The sequence below is a fragment of the Bombina bombina genome, chromosome 4 (assembly GCF_027579735.1).
Source record: "Bombina bombina isolate aBomBom1 chromosome 4, aBomBom1.pri, whole genome shotgun sequence".
NCBI lineage: Eukaryota > Metazoa > Chordata > Amphibia > Anura > Bombinatoridae > Bombina > Bombina bombina.
The window spans coordinates 768,494,920-768,518,697 of record NC_069502.1 but is presented as its reverse complement, the minus strand read 5'-3'; the positions used below and the strand labels follow the sequence as shown (position 1 = coordinate 768,518,697).

Here is a 23,778-nt window from a genome sequence, read left to right as displayed (position 1 = left end):
AGTGAACCCAAATTTTTTCTTTCATGATTTCGAAAGAGCATACAATTTTAAGCAACTTCCTAATTTACTCCTATTATCATATTTTCTTCATTCTCTTGGTATGTTTATTTGAAAAGCAAGAATGTTTAGATGCCGGCCCATTTTTGGTGAACAACCTGGGTTGTCCTTGCTGATTCAAAAAGTTCTGTCCAGAGTACTGAACCAACAATTTTTTTAGATGCCTTCTTTTTTCAAATAAAGATAGCAAGAGAACGAAGAAAAAATTGTAATAGGAGTAAATTAGAAAGTTGCTTAAAATTGCATGCTCTATCTGAATCACGAAAGAAAAAATTTGGTTTCAGTGTCCCTTTAAGGGGGACGGAGTATCAGAAGATACCAATTAGGATTATAAATCTTTTATTATAATTGTAGAATAAATAATAAGAATGTATTTATTTGTTTGTTTGTTTGTTTTTTGTCAGAAAAAAAGTAAAAACTGCTTCATTTTAAAATTAAACTAATACTGCAGCTGTATACTTCCTATTAAAGCTTACTGGCTGATAGGTGTTTCCTACTAATACTAATTGTTAGCCAATGAGCCACATAGCAGGAAGTTGCTCTCCACCAGTGATACTGGTGTATTAGTTTCAGGAGAAAGCAATCAGTATTTTAGTATTGAGTAAAATTTCCCATTATTGTATACATAAACTAAGGGTTCACAGCACAAAAAAGGTACTTTACATTTTAGGTAAAATCCAGATTCATAATTTAATAGAACACAGCTGAATGATGACTTTTATATCAAAATATATATACTGTATATTGGATTGGCAATATTCTTTTGGTAACCTGTTTGTTCTTTATTTACAGATGGGCTATTAGCTTTTCTCTGGAATTTAGTTCTTACAACTGCTACAAGCATCTTGGACTTTATTTTAAGAAGAATAGGTGGTGAGCTTAAAACTGTAAGTATTTACTGACATTATTTTTGTTTATGTATTCTTTATTAATATTTATATATTTAATAATTATGAAATAATTGGGTTAAATGAGAACATGACAGATATAAACCAGTTACAAAATAGTTGCACAGCGCCTAACATCAGTATAACAGAGCAGTAAAAAAGTCCAACAATGAGACCTCAGTATTCACAATATCTTAGTTAATTGTAAGTGTTATACAAGGGCCAAACTTAGCATTTGCGGGACCCTGGGCAAGATAAATTTGTGGGGCCCATCAGCCCAGTGCCCTTATTCCCCTCCCCTGTATTTTATATATTTATTTAAAATAATAAAATGAACAATAAAAAAAAACTATATTTTAAATTATTTACAATACTTAAAATTATATGTATTATACATCACAATACATAACTATTTAACATTGTATATAAATGTAGCGACATAGCTCCTATAGTTATAATAGGGATGGCATTTTTTTGTTGTTAGCTTTATTAGTCAGGTAGATTGCAGACATTACGTATGTGTAGACATTCTTTGCGAGTTTGCTGGGCGTTCCAGGGGGAGTATAGGGAAGACATGACTTAGATGTAGGTGGTATTAGGCAATTAGCTGGGCGTTTCAGGGGAGTGTAGCTAAGGCGTGATGTAGGTGTAGGTGGTATAATTAGGGAGTTCCCTGGACGTTTCAGGGGAGTGTAGCTAAGGCGGATGTAGGTGTTATTAGGGAATTAGCTGGGCGTTTCAGGGGAGTGTTGGTGGTATTAAGGAGTTAGCTGGGCGTTCCATCGAGAGTAACCTGCACTTTCATTGGGATACATTGCCAGCAGTGCAATATATTCCAATCTCTGAAGTACAGGTTACGAGTAGGGTGTCAGCCATGTTTATCTCGCCACCTTTTCAGTGGACAAACTTTACAGTGTAAGGCAGGTAGTGTAGGTGTAGTTACAGTTAGGTCACACAGGGATTATTTGAAGTGTTTTGACACAGAAATTGTGTTTGATTTCAGTGAGCGCACTGTCTGCGCTGTGTAGGAACATTTCAAATATGCCCCACCTGCAGAAAGTGCAGAAAAGTGGCGAAGTCGAAAATGTTTAGCTGACGTAGTGCTCCCTATTATATCCTATGGGAGACATATCACCACTCACTGGCACTTTGTGGGTACGCCCCTTTTTTAGAGAACATTGACAGACTGACAGACTGCAAAGCCGACAAGGCCAGAAAGGCAGTTTCTCTTCAGTATGTCGATGCTTTGACTATCGGGGCCATAGTCTGAGCTTCAAATGAGTAGTACATTTTCTTTTGACAAATTTCAAATGTATGTCTATCTCCACTCCTATTGTATCATGTGACAGCCATCAGCCAATCACAAAGGCATATATGTATATTCTGTGACTTCATGCACATGCTCAGTAGGAGCTGGTGGCTCAAAAAGTGTAACTATAAAAAGACTGTGCACATTTTGTTAATGGAAGTAAATTGGAAAGTTGTTTAAAATTGCGTGCTCTATCTGAATCATGAAAGTTTAATTTTGACTTCAGTGTCACTTTAACCCCTTAACGACCAAGGACGTACCCTGTACGTCCTTAGGGGTTAAAGCGGTGGAAGCTTCCAGTACCCAAGATGGCAGCAAATAAGTAGCGGTGGGATCCATCACATCTGAATATATATTTAAAAAAAAAAAAAAGCCTTTTATTTCTCCAACATATGTGTCCGGTCCACGGCGTCATCCTTACTTGTGGGATATTCTCTTCCCCAACAGGAAATGGCAAAGAGCCCAGCAAAGCTGGTCACATGATCCCTCCTAGGCTCCGCCTACCCCAGTCATTCTCTTTGCCGTTGTACAGGCAACATCTCCACGGAGATGGCTTAGAGTTTTTTAGTGTTTAACTGTAGTTTTTATTATTCAATCAAGAGTTTGTTATTTTAAAATAGTGCTGGTATGTACTATTTACTCTGAAACAGAAAAGAGATGAAGATTTCTGTTTGTAAGAGGAAAATGATTTTAGCAACCGTTACTAAAATCGATGGCTGTTCCACACAGGACTGTTGAGAGGAATTAACTTCAGTTGAGGGAACAGTGAGCAGAATTTTACTGCTTGAGGTATGACACATTCTAACAAGACAATGTAATGCTGGAAGCTGTCATTTTCCCTATGGGATCCGGTAAGCCATTTTTATTACAGACAATAAATAAGGGCTTCACAAGGGCTTTTTAAGACTGTAGACATTTTCTGGGCTAAATCGATTCATATAATAAACATATTTAGCCTTGAGGAATCATTTTAATCTGGGTATTTTGTAAAATAATATCGGCAGGCACTGTTTTGGACACCTTATTCTCTAGGGGCTTTCCCTAATCATAGGCAGAGTCTCATTTTCGCGCCGGTATTGCGCACTTGTTTTTGAGAAGCATGACATGCAGTCGCATGTGTGAGGAGCTCTGATACATAGAAAAGACTTTCTGAAGGCGTCATTTGGTATCGTATTCCCCTTTGGGCTTGGTTGGGTCTCAGCAAAGCAGATACCAGGGACTGTAAAGGGGTTAAAGATAAAAACGGCTCCGGTTCCGTTATTTTAAGGGTTAAAGCTTCCAAATTTGGTGTGCAATACTTTTAAGGCTTTAAGACACTGTGGTGAAATTTTGGTGAATTTTGAACAATTCCTTCATACTTTTTCGCAATTGCAGTAATAAAGTGTGTTCAGTTTAAAATTTAAAGTGACAGTAACGGTTTTATTTTAAAACGTTTTTTTTGTACTTTGTTATCAAGTTTATGCCTGTTTAACATGTCTGAACTACCAGATAGACTGTGTTCTGAATGTGGGGAAGCCAAGGTTCCTTCTCATTTAAATAGATGTGATTTATGTGACACAAAATTTAGAGAAAATGATGCCCAGGATGATTCCTCAAGTGAGGGGAGTAAGCATGGTACTGCATCATCCCCTCCTTCGTCTACACCAGTCTTGCCCACTCAGGAGGCCCCTAGTACATCTAGCGCGCCAATACTCCTTACTATGCAACAATTAACGGCTGTAATGGATAATTCTATCAAAAACATTTTAGCCAAAATGCCCACTTATCAGCGTAAGCGCGACTGCTCTGTTTTAGATAATACTGAAGAGCATGAGGACGCTGATGATATTGTTTCTGAAGGGCCCCTACACCAGTCTGAGGGGGCCAGGGAGGTTTTGTCTGAGGGAGAAATTTCAGATTCAGGGAAAATTTCTCAACAAGCTGAACCTGATGTGATTACATTTAAATTTAAGTTGGAACATCTCCGCGCTCTGCTTAAGGAGGTGTTATCCACTCTGGATGATTGTGAGAATTTGATCATCCCAGAGAAACTATGTAAAATGGACAAGTTCCTAGAGGTCCCGGGGCCCCCAGAAGCTTTTCCTATACCCAAGCGGGTGGCGGACATTGTAAATAAAGAATGGGAAAGGCCCGGTATACCTTTCGTCCCTCCCCCCATATTTAAAAAATTGTTTCCTATGGTCGACCCCAGAAAGGACTTATGGCAGACAGTCCCCAAGGTCGAGGGGGCGGTTTCTACTTTAAACAAACGCACCACTATACCCATAGAAGATAGTTGTGCTTTCAAAGATCCTATGGATAAAAAATTAGAAGGTTTGCTTAAAAAGATGTTTGTTCAGCAAGGTTACCTTCTACAACCAATTTCATGCATTGTCCCTGTCACTACAGCCGCGTGTTTCTGGTTCGATGAGCTAGAAAAGGCGATCACTAGTGATTCTCCTCCTTATGAGGAGATTATGGACAGAATCCGTGCTCTCAAATTGGCTAATTCTTTCACCCTAGACGCCACTTTGCAATTGGCTAGGTTAGCGGCGAAAAATTCTGGGTTTGCTATTGTGGCGCGCAGAGCGCTTTGGTTGAAATCTTGGTCAGCGGATGCGTCTTCCAAGAACAAATTGCTTAACATTCCTTTCAAGGGGAAAACGCTGTTTGGCCCTGACTTGAAAGAGATTATCTCTGATATCACTGGGGGTAAGGGCCACGCCCTTCCTCAGGATAGGTCTTTCAAGGCCAAAAATAAACCTAATTTTCGTCCCTTTCGTAGAAACGGACCAGCCCCAAGTGCTACGTCCTCTAAGCAAGAGGGTAATACTTCTCAAGCCAAGCCAGCCTGGAGACCAATGCAAGGCTGGAACAAGGGAAAGCAGGCCAAGAAACCTGCCACTGCTACCAAGACAGCATGAAATGTTGGCCCCCGATCCGGGACCGGATCTGGTGGGGGGCAGACTCTCTCTCTTCGCTCAGGCTTGGGCAAGAGATGTTCTGGATCCTTGGGCACTAGAAATAGTCTCCCAAGGTTATCTTCTGGAATTCAAGGGGCTTCCCCCAAGGGGGAGGTTCCACAGGTCTCAATTGTCTTCAGACCACATAAAAAAACAGGCATTCTTACATTGTGTAGAAGACCTGTTAAAAATGGGAGTGATTCATCCTGTTCCATTAGGGGAACAAGGGATGGGGTTCTACTCCAATCTGTTCGTAGTTCCCAAAAAAGAGGGAACGTTCAGACCAATCTTAGATCTCAAGATCCTAAACAAGTTTCTCAAGGTTCCATCGTTCAAAATGGAAACCATTCAAACAATTCTTCCTTCCATCCAGGAAGGTCAATTCATGACCACGGTGGATTTAAAGGATGCGTATCTACATATTCCTATCCACAAGGAACATCATCGGTTCCTAAGGTTCGCATTCCTGGACAAGCATTACCAGTTCGTGGCACTTCCTTTCGGATTAGCCACTGCTCCAAGGATTTTCACAAAGGTACTAGGGTCCCTTCTAGCGGTGCTAAGACCAAGGGGCATTGCAGTAGTACCTTACTTGGACGACATTCTGATTCAAGCGTCGTCCCTTCCTCAAGCAAAGGCTCACACGGACATAGTCCTGGCCTTTCTCAGATCTCACGGATGGAAAGTGAACGTAGAAAAGAGTTCTCTATCTCCGTCAACAAGGGTTCCCTTCTTGGGAACAATAATAGACTCCTTAGAAATGAGGATTTTTCTGACAGAGGCCAGAAAAACAAAACTTCTAAACTCTTGTCAAATACTTCATTCCGTTCCTCTTCCTTCCATAGCGCAGTGCATGGAAGTAATAGGTTTGATGGTAGCGGCAATGGACATAGTTCCTTTTGCGCGCATTCATCTAAGACCATTACAACTGTGCATGCTCAGTCAGTGGAATGGGAACTATACAGACTTGTCTCCGACGATACAAGTAAATCAGAGGACCAGAGATTCACTCCGTTGGTGGCTGTCCCTGGACAACCTGTCACAAGGGATGAACTTCCGCAGGCCAGAGTGGGTCATTGTCACGACCGACGCCAGTCTGATGGGCTGGGGCGCGGTCTGGGGACCCCTGAAAGCTCAGGGTCTTTGGTCTCGGGAAGAATCTCTTCTACCGATAAATATTCTGGAACTGAGAGCGATACTCAATGCTCTCAAGGCTTGGCCTCAGCTAGCAAAGGCCAAGTTCATACGGTTTCAATCAGACAACATGACGACTGTTGCGTACATCAACCATCAGGGGGGAACAAGGAGTTCCCTGGCGATGGAAGAAGTGACCAAAATCATTCAAGGGGCGGAGACTCACTCCTGCCACCTGTCTGCAATCCACATCCCAGGAGTGGAAAATTGGGAAGCGGATTTTCTGAGTCGTCAGACATTACATCCGGGGGAGTGGGAACTCCATCCGGAAATCTTTGCCCAAATTACTCAACTGTGGGGCATTCCAGACATGGATCTGATGGCCTCTCGTCAGAACTTCAAGGTTCCTTGCTACGGGTCCAGATCCAGGGATCCCAAGGCGACTCTAGTAGATGCACTAGTAGCACCTTGGACCTTCAAACTAGCTTATGTATTCCCGCCGTTTCCTCTCATCCCCAGGCTGGTACCCAGGATCAATCAGGAGAGGGCATCGGTGATCTTGATAGCTCCTGCGTGGCCACGCAGGACTTGGTATGCAGATCTGGTGAATATGTCATCGGCTCCACCATGGAAGCTACCTTTGAGACGAGACCTTCTTGTTCAAGGTCCGTTCGAACATCCGAATCTGGTCTCACTCCAACTGACTGCTTGGAGATTGAACGCTTGATCTTATCAAAGCGAGGGTTCTCAGATTCTGTTATTGATACTCTTGTTCAGGCCAGAAAGCCTGTAACTAGAAAAATTTACCACAAAATATGGAAAAAATATATCTGTTGGTGTGAATCTAAAGGATTCCCTTGGGACAAGGTAAAAATTCCTAAGATTCTATCCTTTCTTCAAGAAGGATTGGAGAAAGGATTATCTGCAAGTTCCTTGAAGGGACAGATTTCTGCCTTGTCTGTGTTACTTCACAAAAAGTTGGCAGCTGTGCCAGATGTTCAAGCCTTTGTTCAGGCTCTGGTTAGAATCAAGCCTGTTTACAAACCTTTGACTCCTCCCTGGAGTCTCAACTTAGTTCTTTCAGTTCTTCAGGGGGTTCCGTTTGAACCCTTACATTCCGTTGATATTAAGTTATTATCTTGGAAAGTTTTGTTTTTGGTTGCAATTTCTTCTGCTAGAAGAGTTTCAGAATTATCTGCTCTGCAGTGTTCTCCTCCTTATCTGGTGTTCCATGCAGATAAGGTGGTTTTACGTACTAAACCTGGTTTTCTTCCGAAAGTTGTTTCTAACAAAAACATTAACCAGGAGATAGTCGTGCCTTCTTTGTGTCCGAATCCAGTTTCAAAGAAGGAACGTTTGTTGCACAATTTGGATGTAGTTCGTGCTCTAAAATTCTATTTAGAGGCTACAAAGGATTTCAGACAAACATCTTCCTTGTTTGTTGTTTATTCTGGTAAAAGGAGAGGTCAAAAAGCAACTTCTACCTCTCTCTCTTTTTGGATTAAAAGCATCATCAGATTGGCTTATGAGACTGCCGGACGGCAGCCTCCTGAAAGAATCACAGCTCATTCCACTAGGGCTGTGGCTTCCACATGGGCCTTCAAGAACGAGGCTTCTGTTGATCAGATATGTCGGGCAGCGACTTGGTCTTCACTGCACACTTTTACCAAATTTTACAAGTTTGATACTTTTGCTTCTTCTGAGGCTATTTTTGGGAGAAAGGTTTTGCAAGCCGTGGTGCCTTCCATTTAGGTGACCTGATTTGCTCCCTCCCTTCATCCGTGTCCTAAAGCTTTGGTATTGGTTCCCACAAGTAAGGATGACGCCGTGGACCGGACACACCTATGTTGGAGAAAACAGAATTTATGTTTACCTGATAAATTACTTTCTCCAACGGTGTGTCCGGTCCACGGCCCGCCCTGGTTTTTTAATCAGGTCTGATAATTTATTTTCTTTAACTACAGTCACCACGGTATCATATGGTTTCTCCTATGCAAATATTCCTCCTTTACGTCGGTCGAATGACTGGGGTAGGCGGAGCCTAGGAGGGATCATGTGACCAGCTTTGCTGGGCTCTTTGCCATTTCCTGTTGGGGAAGAGAATATCCCACAAGTAAGGATGACGCCGTGGACCGGACACACCGTTGGAGAAAGTAATTTATCAGGTAAACATAAATTCTGTTTTTAGTACTGACAGACTTTCTGCCAGTACTTAAGATGGCGGGTACAATTGTGGTTTCGGGGAGGGAAGAAAGCTGTTTGGGAGGGGTCAGGGGGTGGGATGTGTCAGATGGGAGGCTGATCTCTACACTAAAGCTAAAAAACCCTACAAGCTCCCTAATTAACTCCTTCACTGCTGGGCATAAAACACGTGTGGTGCGCAGCGGCATTTAGCGGCCTTTTAATTACCAAAAAGCAATGCCAAAGCCATATTTGTCTGCTATTTCTGAACAAAGGGGATCCCAGAGAAACATTTACAACCATTTGTGCCATAATTGCACAGGCGGTTTGTAAATAATTTCAGTGAGAAACCTAAAGTTTGTGAAAAAGTGAACATTCTTTTTTTTTATTTGATCGCATTTGGTGGTGAAATGGTGGCATGAAATTTATCAAAATGGGCCTAGATCAATACTTTGGATTGTCTACTAAAAAATATATATATACATGTCAAGCGATTTTCAAGGATTCCTGACAGATATCATGTGTTCCAATGTAACGATCGATAATTTTGAAATTTTTTTTTTGGGAAATAGCAAAGTGCTACTTGTACTTATTGCCCTATAACTTGCAAAAAAGCAAAGAACATGTAAACATTGGGTATTTCTAAACTCAGGACAAAATTTAGAAACTATTTTGCATGGGTGTTTTTTGGTGGTTGTAGATGTGTAACAGATTTGAGGGGGTCAAATTTAGAAAAAGTGTGTGTTTTTTCCATTTTTTTATCATATTTTATAAAAAAAAATTATAGTAAATTATAAGATACTAGTATTAAAGCCTGTGTACACGGGCCATTTTTTGCAGTACAGCGGTCCCACCCCTTGCTCTCTCCCCCCTCTCTTTTGCTCTCTCTTCCCCCCTTTCTTTTGCTTTCTCTTCCCCCCTCTCTTTTGCTTTATCTCTCTCCCCTCTTTTGCTCTCTCCCTCCTTTCTTTTGCTCTCTCTCCCCCCTCTTTTGTTCTCTCCCCCCTCTTTGGCTCTCCTCCCGCCTCTTTGGCTCTCCTCCCGCCTCTTTGGCTCTCTCCCCCCCCTCTTTGGCTCCCCCCCCTCTTTGGCTCCCCCCCCTCTTTGGCTCTCTCCCCTCTTTTGCTCTCTCTCCTCTTTGGCTCTCTCTCTCCCCCCCCTTTGGCTCTCTCTCCCCCCTCTTTGGCTCTCTCCCCTCTTTTGCTCTCTCTCCTCTTTGGCTCTCTCTCTCCCCCCTCTTTGACTCTACCCTCCCCTTTGCCCCCCCCCTCTTTGGCTCTCCCCCGCTCTTTGCCCCCCCCCCTCTTTGGCTCTCTCCCCTCTTTTGCTCTCTCTCCTCTTTGGCTCTCTCTCTCCCCCCTCTTTGGCTCTCCCCCCCCTTTGGCTCTCTCCCCCCCCTTTGGCTCTCCCCCCCCTTTGGCTCTCTCCCCCCCCTTTGGCTCTCTCTCCCCCCTCTTTGGCTCTCTCCCCTCTTTTGCTCTCTCTCCTCTTTGGCTCTCTCTCTCCCCCCTCTTTGACTCTACCCTCCCCTTTGCCCCCCCCCTCTTTGGCTCTCCCCCGCTCTTTTGCTCTCTCTCTCCCCTCTTTGCTCGCTCTCTCCCCCCCTCTTTGGCTCTCCCCCCCCCCTCTTTGGCTCTGCCCCCCCCTCTTGGCTCTCCCCCCCCCCTCTTTGGCTCTCTCTCCCCCCCTCTTTGGCTCTCTCTCCCCCCTCTTTTGGCTCTCTCTCCCCCCTCTTTGGCTCTCTCTCCCCCCTCTTTGGCTCTCTCTCCCCCCTCTTTGGCTCTCTCTCCTTTTTGGGCTCTTTTTCCTCTTTGGCTCTCCCCCCCCTTCTCTTTGGCTCTCCCCCCCCCCCTTCTCTTTGGCTCTCCCCCCCCTTCTCTTTGGCTCTCCCCCCCCTTCTCTTTGGCTCTCCCCCCCCCTTCTCTTTGGCTCTCCCCCCCCCCTTCTCTTTGGCTCTCCCCCCCCCCTTCTCTTTGGCTCTCCCCCCCCTTCTCTTTGGCTCTCCCCCCCCCTTCTCTTTGGCTCTCCCCCCCCTTCTCTTTGGCTCCCCCCCCCTTCTCTTTGGCTCCCCCCCCCTTCTCTTTGGCTCTCCCCCCTTCTCTTTGGCTCTCCCCCCCCCCTTCTCTTTGGCTCTCCCCCCCCTTCTCTTTGGCTCTCCCCCCCCTTCTCTTTGGCTCTCCCCCCCTTCTCTTTGGCTCTCCCCCCCCCCCTTCTCTTTGGCTCTCCCCCCCCCCCCTTCTCTTTGGCTCTCTCTCCCCCCCTTCTCTTTGGCTCTCTCTCCCCCCCTTCTCTTTGGCTCTCTCTCCCCCCCTTCTCTTTGGCTCTCTCTCCCCCCCTTCTCTTTGGCTCTCTCTCCCCCCCTTTTCTTTGGCTCTCTCTCCCCCCCTTTTCTTTGGCTCTCTCTCCCCCCCTTCTCTTTGGCTCTCTCTCCCCGCTTCTCTATGGCTCTCTCTCCCCCCTTTGGCTCTCTCTCCCCTCTTTGGCCCTTCCCCCCCCTCTCCTGCTCCCTCTCTGTCTCTGTCTTGAAGTATTCACATTGCGGGACCCCGCCCGGCCACGCCCCATCGCGGCGGCACCCGTCCGGGCACGCCCCATCGCAACGCCCGGCCACGCCCCCATCGCAACGCTCCCGTCAGCCACAAACAGCTGTGAGGTCTGGGGAGCGTGTGGCCGCTTCTCACGCAGCACACCTCACAGCTGTTGAGTAGCTCGCGCTCCATATCTCTTGCCACAGGCTGTTTCAATCAGCTTACCTCGCGCTCCCCAGACCTCACAGCTGTTTGTGTTCCTCGCGCTCCCTATCTCAAGGCCAAGTGTTTGTCTCTACTGCGCATGACGGCTTCAGACAAACACTTGGCCTTTTATAATATAGGATGATGAAAATAATGGTTGTCTTTAGAAAGTCTATTTAATGGCAAGGAACACCGTGTATAATATGTGTGGTACAGTAAATGAGTAAGAGGAAAATTACAGCTAAACACAAACACAGCAGAAATGTAAAAAAATAGCTCTTGTCCTAAACGGTCAGAAAATTGAAAAGTAGTCTGGTCACTAAGGGGTTAATGTTAAATGTTTCACAATGTCTGGTTTAATGTCATTTAGAAGGAGTCTTAAATTGTCATGTTCAGAGATCTTGAGTGAATTTTTTTGCTTGGGGCATAGTTGTACAACAGCACCAATAAATTGTGTTTATAAAAGTGTATTCTACTTACCAAAGTGTTATATTGTGCACAACATATGGGTTATTTTTGATAACAGAAGACCAGAAAATCGTTGACAGATGACAACTGTACAAAGCTACTCAGACAAGTGCAACAGGCCTTAGTTGTGTTTCTTGCTACACAGTATTTCTGAACATTGCCATTAATGTTAACAATTTCAAGAGATGGTAAACTTTTCCTCTTTTTAAAATCAGATCCGGAATGTTAGTGATATTTTAGATTGAGTTTCATTCATCAGATGTAATGAAGTTGCACTATAACTTACTTTTTAATGTAGATATGAAATTCAAATACATTGTGCTCCGCTGCCCCACTTCAAAAGTCAATTTTTCGGTGAGCTAACGGTTTGAATTGTTCTCCAATCAGCGCTCTCCCCATATGGCACTTTTTTTGTAGCTTGAGCTATGTTTGGGGAACAATTCAAACCGTTAGCTCACAGAAAAATTTACTTTTGAAGTGGGCGGGGGAGCACAGGGAATTTGAATTTCATATCTATAAGTTATAGCGCAACTTCATTAAAGCTGATAAATGAAACTCCATCTAAACTATCACTAACATTCCAGATCTGTTTTTTATAAAGAGGAGAGTTTACCATCACTTTAAGCTAATGTATAGCTTTGGTAAAACCAAGAGGTATTCTATACAAGTGGCTGCAATTACAGTCAGAGACAAATTGAATTGCGGGTAAACCTGAACTATCATAAAGCCAAAAGCCATGAAATCAAAGAGTAGTAAAACTTTAAATATAAAGCAATAAAATTGATTTAGCTTTACTTATTTAAGATAAAGTAAATTATGATAGTTTTCCTTGGAGGAACCCATAAGCATCTTCCTCCTGACCTTACTAGAGCCTCCTATGGTAATACCAGTGCACCCCTTCCACCAATTGTACGTATTAGTGCCCCCTTCTGTAATTCCCCCCATGGAGCCGTACCACCCACGTTGGGAATCACTGGTCTAGATTAATTAAAGGGACACTCAACTCAAAATGAATTTTTATGGTTCAGATAGAGCAGCAGTTTTAAGACACTTTCCAATTTACTTCCATTATCAAATTTTGCACATTTTTTTTATATATTCACATTTTTTGGGGAACAAGCTCACAGGGTATACGTATACTATTCTGTGATTGGCTGATGTCTGTCACATGGTACAAGGGGCTGGAAAATAGGAAAAAAAATAAAATAGGAATAAATCTACTGCTTATTTGAAATTTAGAGTAGGTGTTAAATCATTGTCTTTTTATTGTGTACTTGTTAATTATGTAATTCTACTGCATTGAGTGGTCCTTTAAAGCTCTGCAGAGGGCAGGGCACATTTACATATGTAAATATATATATGTATTGAGTATCTGATATGCTGTATAGCAAAGGGGACCTTCAGGAAAAAGTGAGCTCAGAACCCCAACATCTAGAAATTAAGTGTAGAAATCTCTTTTCTATAAATGTTTGTAATTTACACACACATTGTCATGATTATCACTTTCAGTACAGTTACCTCAAAGACAAAACACATATATAGGTGGCCCTCGGTTTACGCCGGTTCAATTTGCGCCGTTTCAGAATAACAACCTTTTCTTTCATGTAATTGGCAAGAGTCTATGAGCTAGTGACGTATGGGATATACAATCCTACCAGGAGGGGCAAAGTTTCCCAAACCTCAAAATGCCTATAAATACACCCCTCACCACACCCACAATTCAGTTTTACAAACTTTGCCTCCTATGAAGGTGGTGAAGTAAGTTTGTGTTAAGAATTCTACGCTGATATGCGCTTCTCAGCATTTTGAAGCCCGATTCCTCTCAGAGTACAGTGAATGTCAGAGGGATGTGAAGGGAGTATCCCCTTTTGAATGCAATGGTTTTCCTCATGGGAGATCTATTTCATAGGTTCTCTGTTATCGGTCGTAGAGATTTATCTCATACCTCCCTTTTCAGATCAACGATATACTCTCAATTTACTATTACCTCTACTGATAACCGTTTCAGTACTGGTTTGGCTATCTGCTATATGTGGATGGGTGTCTTTTGGTAAGTATGTTTTTATTACTTAAGACACTCTCAGCTATGGTTTGGCACTTTATGTATTTATATAAAGTTCTAAATATATGTATTGTACTTATATTTGCCATGATTCAGGTTTTCAGTATATTTCCTTTTGCAGACTGTCAGTTTCATATCTGGGAAATGCTTTTTAATGAAAATGTATTTCTTACCTGGGTTATAGTCTCTTTTTCAAATTGACTGTCTTTTAAATTAAGGGTGCAAAATGCCAAAGTTTATTGCGTCATTCTTGGTGCGAGATTTTTTTGGCATGTTTGTTGACTCAAATTCGTAATCATTCACAAGGTTGCGTCATATATGACGCGAGTGTGTCGTTTCCAGACGTTTTTGGCGCCAAAAAATATTTTTCTGTTTGTTGTGCGTCATACTTGGCGCCAAATATTTTCATTATTTAAGACCCCAATCCTATTTGCCTCTTGCCTTTTTTTTTATGTCAGAGGGCTATGCTGTTTGCATTTTTTTTCCCATTCCTGAAACTGCCATATAAGGAAATTAATAATTTTGCTTTATATGTTGTTTTTTTCTCTTACATTTGCAAGATGTCTCAATCTGATCCTGTCTCAGAAATCACTGTTGGAATCCTGCTGCCTGATAACAGTTCTACCAAAGCTAAGTGCATTTGTTGTAAACTTGTGGAGGTTATACCTCTAGCTGTGGTTTGTAATAGTTGTCATGATAAACTTTTACATGCAGAGAATGTATCCATCAGTAGTTGTTCATTACCTGTTGCTGTTCCCTCAACATCTAATGCACAAGATATACCTGTAAATTTAAAAGAATTTATTTCTGATTCTATTCAGAAGGCTTTGTCTGCCATTCCGCCTTCCAATAAACGTAAAAACTGATTTATCCTTCTCTGATGAAGATCTATCTGATTCAGAAGATCCTTCCTCAGATATTGACACTGACAAATCCTCTTATTTATTTAAAATGGAGTATATTCGTTCTTTGTTAAAAGAAGTGTTGATTACATTAGATATGGAGGAAACTAGTCCTCTTGATATTAAAACGAGTAAACGTTTAAATTCTGTTTATAAACCTGTGGTTATTCCAGAGGTTTTTCCAGTTCCTGATGCTATTTCTGATATGATTTCTAAAGAATGGAATAGGCCTGATACTTCTTTTATTCCTTCTTCAAGGTTTAAAAAATGGTATCCTTTGCCAGCAGTTAGATTGGAGTTTTGGGAAAAGATCCCCAAAGTTGATGGGGCTATCTCTACTCTTGCTAAACGTACTACTATTCCTACGGAAGAAAGTACTTTTTTAAAGATCCTTTAGATAGAAAACTTGAATCTTATCTAAGGAAAGCTTATTTATATTCAGGTCATCTTCTTAGGCCTGCAATTTCTTTGGCTGATGATGTAGCTGATTCAACTTTTTGGTTGGAAACTTTAGCGCATCAAGTATCGGATCATGATTTTTCTAGCATTGTTAAGTTGATTCAATATGCTAATAATTTCATTTGTGATGCCATTTTTGATATCATCAAAATTGATGTTAGATATATGTATTTAGCTATTTTAGCTAGAAGAGCTTTGTGGCTCAAATCTTGGAATGCTGATATGACTTCTAAGTCCAGATTGCTATCTCTTTCTTTCCAAGGTAATAAATTATTTGGTTCTCAGTTGGATTCAATAATTTCAACTGTCACTGGGGGGAAAAGGGAGTTTTTTTGCCTCAGGATAAAATACCTAAGGGTAAATCTAAAGCTTCTAACTGTTTTCGTTCCTTTCGACAAAATAAGGAACAGAAAATTAATCCTTCCCCCAAGGAATCTGTTTCCAATTTGAAGCCTTCCTCACATTGGAATAAATCCAAGCCATTTAAGAGAACAAAGCCAGCCCCCAAGTCCGCATGAAGGTGCGGCCGTCATTCCAGCTCAGCTGGTAGGGAGCAGATTAAAATTTTCGGTCCAAAATCATTGGATTCAGAGTATTGTCACTCAGGGGTACAAAATAGGATTCAGAGTAAGACCGCCTGTGAGAAGATTTTTTTCTCTCACGCATTCCAGCAAACCCAGTAAAGGCTCATGCTTTCCTGAAGTGTGTTTCAGACCTGGAGTTATCAGGGGTAATCATGCTAGTTCCATTTCAGGAACAGGGTCTGGGGTTTTATTCAAATCTATTCATTGTCCCAAAGAAAGAAAATTAATTCAGACCAGTTCTGGATCTAAAGATTTAGAATCGATATGTAAGAGTACCAACTTTCAAAATGGTGACTATAAGGACTATTCTGCCTTTTGTTCAGCAAGGGCATTATATGTCCACAATAGACTTACAGGATGCATATCTTCATATTCCGATTCATCCGGATCACTATCAGTTCCTGAGATTCTCTTTTCTAGACAAGCATTACCAATTTGTTGCTCTTCCTTTTGGCCTAGCGACGGCTCCAAAAGGTTCTCAGTGCCCTACTCTCAGTAATCAGAGAGCGGGGTATTGCAGTGTTTCCTTATTTGGACGATATCTTGGTATTCGCTCAGTCTTTACGTTCTGCAGAATCTCACACAAATCAACTAGTGTTGTTTCTTCGAAGACATGGTTGGAGGATCAATTTACCAAAAAGTTATTTGATTCCTCAGACAAAGGTAACCTTTTTAGGTTTCCAGATAGATTCAGTGTCCATGACTTTGTCTCTAACAGACGAGACATTTGAAATTGGTTGCAGCCTGTCGGAACCTTCAGTCTGTCATTCCCTTCAGTAGCTATGTGCATGGAAGTTTTAGGTCTCATGACTGCAACCTTGGACGCGATCCCCTTTGCTCGTTTTCATATGAGACTTCTCCAGCTATGTATGCTGAACCAAAGGTGCAGGGATTATACGAGGATATCACAATTAATATCCTTAAATCCCAATGTTCGACTTTCTCTGACTTGGTGGTTAGATCACCATCGTATAATTCTAGGGGCCTCTTTCGTTCGTCCAACCTGGACTGTGATCACAACAGATGCGAGTCTTTCAGGTTGGGGAGCTGTTTGGGGATCTCTGACAGTACAAGGGGTTTGGAAATCTCAACAGGCGAGATTACCAATCAATATTTTGGAACTCCGTGCGATTCTCAGGGCTCTTCAGTTTTGGCCTCTGTTGAAGAGAGAACCATTCATTTGTTTTCAGACAGACAATATCACAACTGTGAGATATGTCAATCATCAGGGTGGGACTCACAGTCCTCAAGCTATGAAAGAAGTATCTCGGATACTTGTTTGGGTGGAATCCAGCTCCTGTCTAATTTCTGCGGTTCATATCCCAGATATAGACAATTGGGAAGCAGATTACCTCAGTCGTCAGACTTTACATCCAGGAGAATTGTCTCTCCACCCAGATATGTTTTCTCAAGTTATTCAGTTGTGGGGGCTTCCAGAAATAGATCTCATGGCATCTCATTTAAACAAAAATCTTCCCAGGTACCTGTCCAGGTCCAGGGATCCTCAGGCGGAAGCAGTGGATGCGTTGACACTTCCTTGGTGTTATCAACCTGCTTATATTTTCCCGCCTCTAGTTCTTCTTCCAAGAGTGATTTCCAAAATCATCATGGAGCAATCGTTTGTGCTGCTGGTGGCTCCAGCATGGTCTAACAGGTATTGGTATGCGGATCTTGTTCGGATGTCCAGTTGCCAACCTTGGCCACTCCCATTAAGGCCAGACCTTTTATTTCAAGGTGCGTTTTTCTATCAGGATCTCAAATCATTAAATTTGAAGGTATGGAAATTGAACGCTTAGTGCTTAGTCATCGAGGGTTCTTTGACTCGGTGATTAATACTATGTTTCAGGCTTGTAAATTTGTTTCTAGAAAGATTTATTATTGAGTTTGGAAGACTTACATTTCATGGTGTTCTTCTAATAAATTCTCTTGGCATTCTTTTAGAATTCCTAGAATTTTTACATTTTCTTCAGGATGGTTTGGATAAAGGTTTGTCTGCAAGTTCCTTGAAAGGACAAATCTCTGCTCTTTCTGTTTTATTTCACAGAAAGACTGCTAAACTTCCTGATATTCATTGTTTTGTGCAGACTTTGGTTTGTGTCAAGCCTGTCATTAAATCAATCTCTCCTCCTTGGAGTCTTAATTTGGTTTTGAAGGCTTTACAGGCTCCTCCGTTTGAGCCTATGCATTCTTTGGACATTAAACTACTTTCTTAGAAAGTGTTGTTTCTTTTGGCCATCTCTTCTGCTAGAAGAGTTTCTGAATTATCCGCTCTCTGTTGTGAATCTCCTTTTCTGATTTTTCATCAGGATAAGGCAGTTTTGCAGACTTCATTTAAATTCTTACCTAAGGTTGTGAATTCTAACAACATTAATAGAGAAATTGTTGTTCCTTCCTTGTGTCATAATCCTAAGAAATCTTTGGAGAGATCTTTACATTCTTTGGATGTGGTGAGAGCTCTGAAATATTATGTTGAAACTACTAAAGATTTCACGAAGACTTCTAGTCTATTTGTTATCTTTTCTGGTTCCAGGAAAGGTCAGAAGGCTTCTGTCATTTCCTTGGCCTCGTGGTTAAAACTTTTGATTAATCAAGCCTATTTGGAGTCGGGCCAAGCCCCGTCTCAGAGAATTACAGCTCATTCTACTAGATCAGTTTCCACTTCCTGGGCTTTTAAGAATGAAGCTTCAGTTGATCAGATTTGCAAAGCTGCTACTTGGTCTTCTTTGCATACATTTACTAAATTCTACCATTTTTATGTATTTGCTTCTTCGGAAGTAGTTTTTGGTAGAAAAGTTCTTCAGGCAGCTGTTTCAGTTTGATTTTTCTGCTTTTGATTTAAGTTTTTTTCCTCACATTTATGAGAATTAACTTATATTTTGGGTTGTGGATTAATGTTTTCTGCGGAAAATGGCTGTTTTTATTTTTATCCCTCCCTCTTTAGTGACTCTTGTGTGGAGTTCCACATCTTTGGTATTGCTATCCCATACGTCACTAGCTCATGGACTCTTGCCAATTACATGAAAGAAAACATAATTTACCTGATAAATTAATTTCTTTCATATTGGCAAGCGTCCATGAGACCCACCCCCATTTTTATTGTGGTTATGATTTTTTTGTTTCAAGCACAATTATTTCCAAATTCCTTTGTTGATGCTTTTTACTCCTTTCTTTATCACCGCACTTCTTGGCTATTCGTTAAACTGAATTTTGGGTGTGGTGAGGGGTGTATTTATAGGCATTTTGAGGTTTGGGAAACTTTGCCCCTCCTGGTAGGATTGTAAATCCCATACGTCACTAGCTCATGGACTCTTGCCAATATAAAAAATAAATGAATTTATCAGGTAAGTTCTTACATAAATTATGTTTTTTTTAGTTATGTGACTGCTATTGAAAAGCATTGAAAAGCAGTGCACTAATTAAAATAGCCAGTAGGTGGAGCTGTCCGCTTTTGTTGCAGCAAAGTTATGCAAGCTTAGCAGGTCTGAAGTTAATCTGTGTACACAGAACAGACATTAGCTATCGAGCAGCTTTCAAAGCAGCAAGATCTAGCAGCCACTTCCCTATTATCTTCCTGTCCAGCTGCTTCAGGTAAGGGGGCCTAACTGCTTAATCAGTCCAGATTGAAATGCATAGAATAGGTGCAGACCCAATATTATCTAACATGCTAACAATGCAGAGAACTGTTTGCTGAAAAATGCAAGTAAAAAAATGTTTTTGTTCATTAAACTTAGTTTGATGATAGTCTGTTGTGTTATTATTTAATTAGGTTTATAATGCTGTTTAGCATTTAAAGTCTTCATTTCAAAGCTTTAAAAATAATGTATTGGGTGTTACTTATGTCAATTTTGAGAGGGGCCCTCATTTCCCATTGACTTACATTATAAACTGGGTTTCAATTTACAACAGTTTCGATTTACAACCATTCCTTCTGGAACCTAACCCCGGCGTAAACTAAGGGCTACCTGTATTATTGATCCCAGTCACAAAGGCACAATCCTGTTTGAAAACGCGATTACAAAGGCACTATTCCCTTTAAAAACCTGGTCACTAATGCCCAGCTCCTTTTTGAAATCACTGTCACAAAGGAATGATCTCCCATTTGCTTTATTTTTGCTGCTACAATATTACAATGGAACGATTTCATGTTTTACAGTGCACAAACTGTTAAAATATGTTTCGGAAGACTACTTTATTCTTATAGACATTCATAGGGTTGTTCTTGATTTCAGATGTATATCTTGCCAAACCGGAAAACAGTTATTTTAAAATCAACAATTGGAAATAAAAACAAAAACCATTTAAATATATGAAAGTGTTGATATAATCATTTAGTAAACATGACCAGTATACCCATCATGCCTATGTACAAATGGGATTCATATTGTTTAGCAGTGACCAGGATGGATTCAGATTACAAATGGTTAATCTCACACATGTAAATTATTATTTTCCTTACACACACTGAACAAATGTATTAATTCAAAAGAACTGTACTGTACTGTTACCATAAGAGATGTGATAGGCCATTGTATATGTCAGTTATGGTGGGATTCCTTCCCAGTTTCGAATCCGATAACACAAGTACCTAGCAACCAAAAACACATTTTCTGGAGCTTATCTATTGAGAACTTGACTGAATCCATTTTGGATTGTGATCAATTGAAAAACATGCTTTCCATATCAGCCGAAACAGAAACAGATTTATTGGGAGCCAATATCAGAAAGATTGTATTTTTTTTTTTTTTATTGAAATCCTTTATATGTTACAATAGACATTAATGGCTAAACCGTTGTTACCCTAATTGCATTTGCATAGAAGTCTGTGTTTAAACACTTCCACCTAATATACTTATTACATAGACAATTTTATATTTAGTTTTAATGTCTTTTAGGTGAAAACATCATATTTGTTTATTACGATTTTAGGAAGTCCTTAAAAAGGCAGTCAAGTCAAAATTAAACATGACTTGACACAATTAAATCATGATTCAGATAGAGCACACAATTTTAAACATCTTTCCAATTCACTTTTTTATTATCTTAATGTGCACAGCTTTTTTTATGCCCACTTTCTCCAACATAGGTGTGTCCGGTCCACGGCGTCATCCTTACTTGTGGGATATTCTCTTCCCCAACAGGAAATGGCAAAGAGCCCAGCAAAGCTGGTCACATGATCCCTCCTAGGCTCCGCCTACCCCAGTCATTCTCTTTGCCGTTGTACAGGCAACATCTCCACGGAGATGGCTTAGAGTTTTTTAGTGTTTAACTGTAGTTTTTCATTATTCAATCAAGAGTTTGTTATTTTCAAATAGTGCTGGTACGTACTATTTACTCAGAAACAGAAAAGAGATGAAGAATTCTGTTTGTATGAGGAAAATGATTTTAGCAACCGTAACTAAAATCCATGGCTGTTCCACACAGGACTGTTGAGAGCATTAACTTCAGTTGGGGGAACAGTTTGCAGTCTTTGCTGCTTGAGGTATGACACATTCTAACAAGACGATGTAATGCTGGAAGCTGTCATTTTCCCTATGGGATCCGGTAAGCCATGTTTATTACGATTGTAAATAAGGGCTTCACAAGGGCTTATTTAGACTGTAGACATTTTTTGGGCTAAATCGATTGATATTAACACTTATTTAGCCTTGAGGAATCATTTATTCTGGGTATTTTGATATAATTATATCGGCCCCCGATCCGGGACCGGATCTGGTGGGGGGCAGACTCTCTCTCTTCGCTCAGGCTTGGGCAAGAGATGTTCTGGATCCTTGGGCGCTAGAAATAGTCTCCCAGGGTTATCTTCTGGAATTCAAGGGACTTCCCCCAAGGGGAAGGTTCCACAGGTCTCAGTTGTCTTCAGACCACATAAAAAGACAGGCGTTCTTACTTTGCGTAGAAGACCTGTTAAAAATGGGAGTGATTCATCCTGTTCCATTGAGAGAACAAGGGATGGGGTTCTACTCCAATCTGTTCATAGTTCCCAAAAAAGAGGGAACATTCAGACCAATCCTAGATCTCAAGATCTTAAACAAATTTCTCAAGGTCCCATCTTTTAAGATGGAAACCATTCGAACTATCCTTCCTTCCATCCAGGAAGGTCAATTCATGACCACGGTGGATTTAAAGGATGCGTATCTACATATTCCTATCCACAAGGAACATCATCGGTTCCTAAGGTTTGCATTCCTGGACAAACATTACCAGTTCGTGGCGCTTCCTTTCGGATTAGCCACTGCTCCAAGGATTTTCACAAAGGTACTAGGGTCCCTTCTAGCTGTGCTAAGACCAAGGGGCATTGCAGTAGTACCTTACCTGGACGACATTCTGATTCAAGCGTCGTCCCTCCCTCGAGCAAAGGCTCACACGGACATCGTCCTGGCCTTTCTCAGATCGCACGGCTGGAAAGTGAACGTGGAAAAGAGTTCTCTATCCCCGTCAACAAGGGTTCCCTTCTTGGGAACAATTATAGACTCCTCAGAAATGAGGATTTTTCTAACAGAGGCCAGAAAGACAAAGCTCCTGGACTCTTGTCGAATACTTCATTCCGTTCCTCTTCCTTCCGTAGCTCAGTGCATGGAAGTGATCGGGTTGATGGTAGCGGCAATGGACATAGTTCCTTTTGCGCGCATTCATCTAAGACCGTTACAACTGTGCATGCTCAGTCAGTGGAATGGGGACTATACAGACTTGTCTCCAAAGATACAAGTAAATCAGAGGACCAGAGACTCACTCCGTTGGTGGCTGTCCCTGGACAACCTGTCACGAGGGATGACATTCCACAGACCAGAGTGGGTCATTGTCACGACCGACGCCAGTCTGATGGGCTGGGGCGCGGTCTGGGGATCCCTGAAAGCTCAGGGTCTTTGGTCTCGGGAAGAATCTCTTCTACCGATAAATATTCTGGAACTGAGAGCGATATTCAATGCTCTCAAGGCTTGGCCTCAGCTAGCGAGGACCAAGTTCATACGGTTTCAATCAGACAACATGACGACTGTTGCGTATATCAACCATCAGGGGGGAACAAGGAGTTCCCTAGCGATGGAAGAAGTGACCAAGATCATTCTATGGGCGGAGTCTCACTCCTGCCACCTGTCTGCTATCCACATCCCGGGAGTGGAAAATTGGGAAGCGGATTTTCTGAGTCGTCAGACATTGCATCCGGGGGAGTGGGAACTCCATCCGGAAACCTTTGCCCAAGTCACTCAACTTTGGGGCATTCCAGACATGGATCTGATGGCCTCTCGTCAGAACTTCAAAGTTCCTTGCTACGGGTCCAGATCCAGGGATCCCAAGGCGGCTCTAGTGGATGCACTAGTAGCACCTTGGACCTTCAAACTAGCTTATGTGTTCCCGCCGTTTCCTCTCATCCCCAGGCTGGTAGCCAGGATCAATCAGGAGAGGGCGTCGGTGATCTTGATAGCTCCTGCGTGGCCACGCAGGACTTGGTATGCAGATCTGGTGAATATGTCATCGGCTCCACCTTGGAAGCTACCTTTGAGACGAGACCTTCTTGTTCAGGGTCCGTTCGAACATCCGAATCTGGTTTCACTCCAGCTGACTGCTTGGAGATTGAACGCTTGATTTTATCGAAGCGAGGTTTCTCAGATTCTGTTATCGATACTCTTGTTCAGGCCAGAAAGCCTGTAACTAGAAAGATTTACCATAAAATTTGGAAAAAATATATCTGTTGGTGTGAATCTAAAGGATTCCCTTGGGACAAGGTTAAGATTCCTAGGATTCTATCCTTCCTTCAAGAAGGATTGGAAAAAGGATTATCGGCAAGTTCCCTGAAGGGACAGATTTCTGCCTTGTCGGTGTTACTTCACAAAAAACTGGCAGCTGTGCCAGATGTTCAAGCCTTTGTTCAGGCTCTGGTTAGAATCAAGCCTGTTTACAAACCTTTGACTCCTCCTTGGAGTCTCAATTTAGTTCTTTCAGTTCTTCAGGGGGTTCCGTTTGAACCCTTACATTCCGTTGATATTAAGTTATTATCTTGGAAAGTTTTGTTTTTAGTTGCAATTTCTTCTGCTAGAAGAGTTTCAGAATTATCTGCTCTGCAGT

General features: G+C 41.8%; 1 protein-coding gene across 1 annotated transcript in view; it reads left to right on the top strand.

The window, feature by feature from the left end:
- TARBP1 (TAR (HIV-1) RNA binding protein 1) overlaps window positions 1-23,778 on the top strand; it is a 454,905-nt gene that overhangs the window by 87,783 nt on the left and 343,344 nt on the right. The window contains exon 13 of the mRNA XM_053711098.1: window positions 850-944. Coding sequence (XP_053567073.1) covers window positions 850-944 — 95 coding nt within the window. The remainder of the gene's footprint in view (window positions 1-849; window positions 945-23,778) is intronic.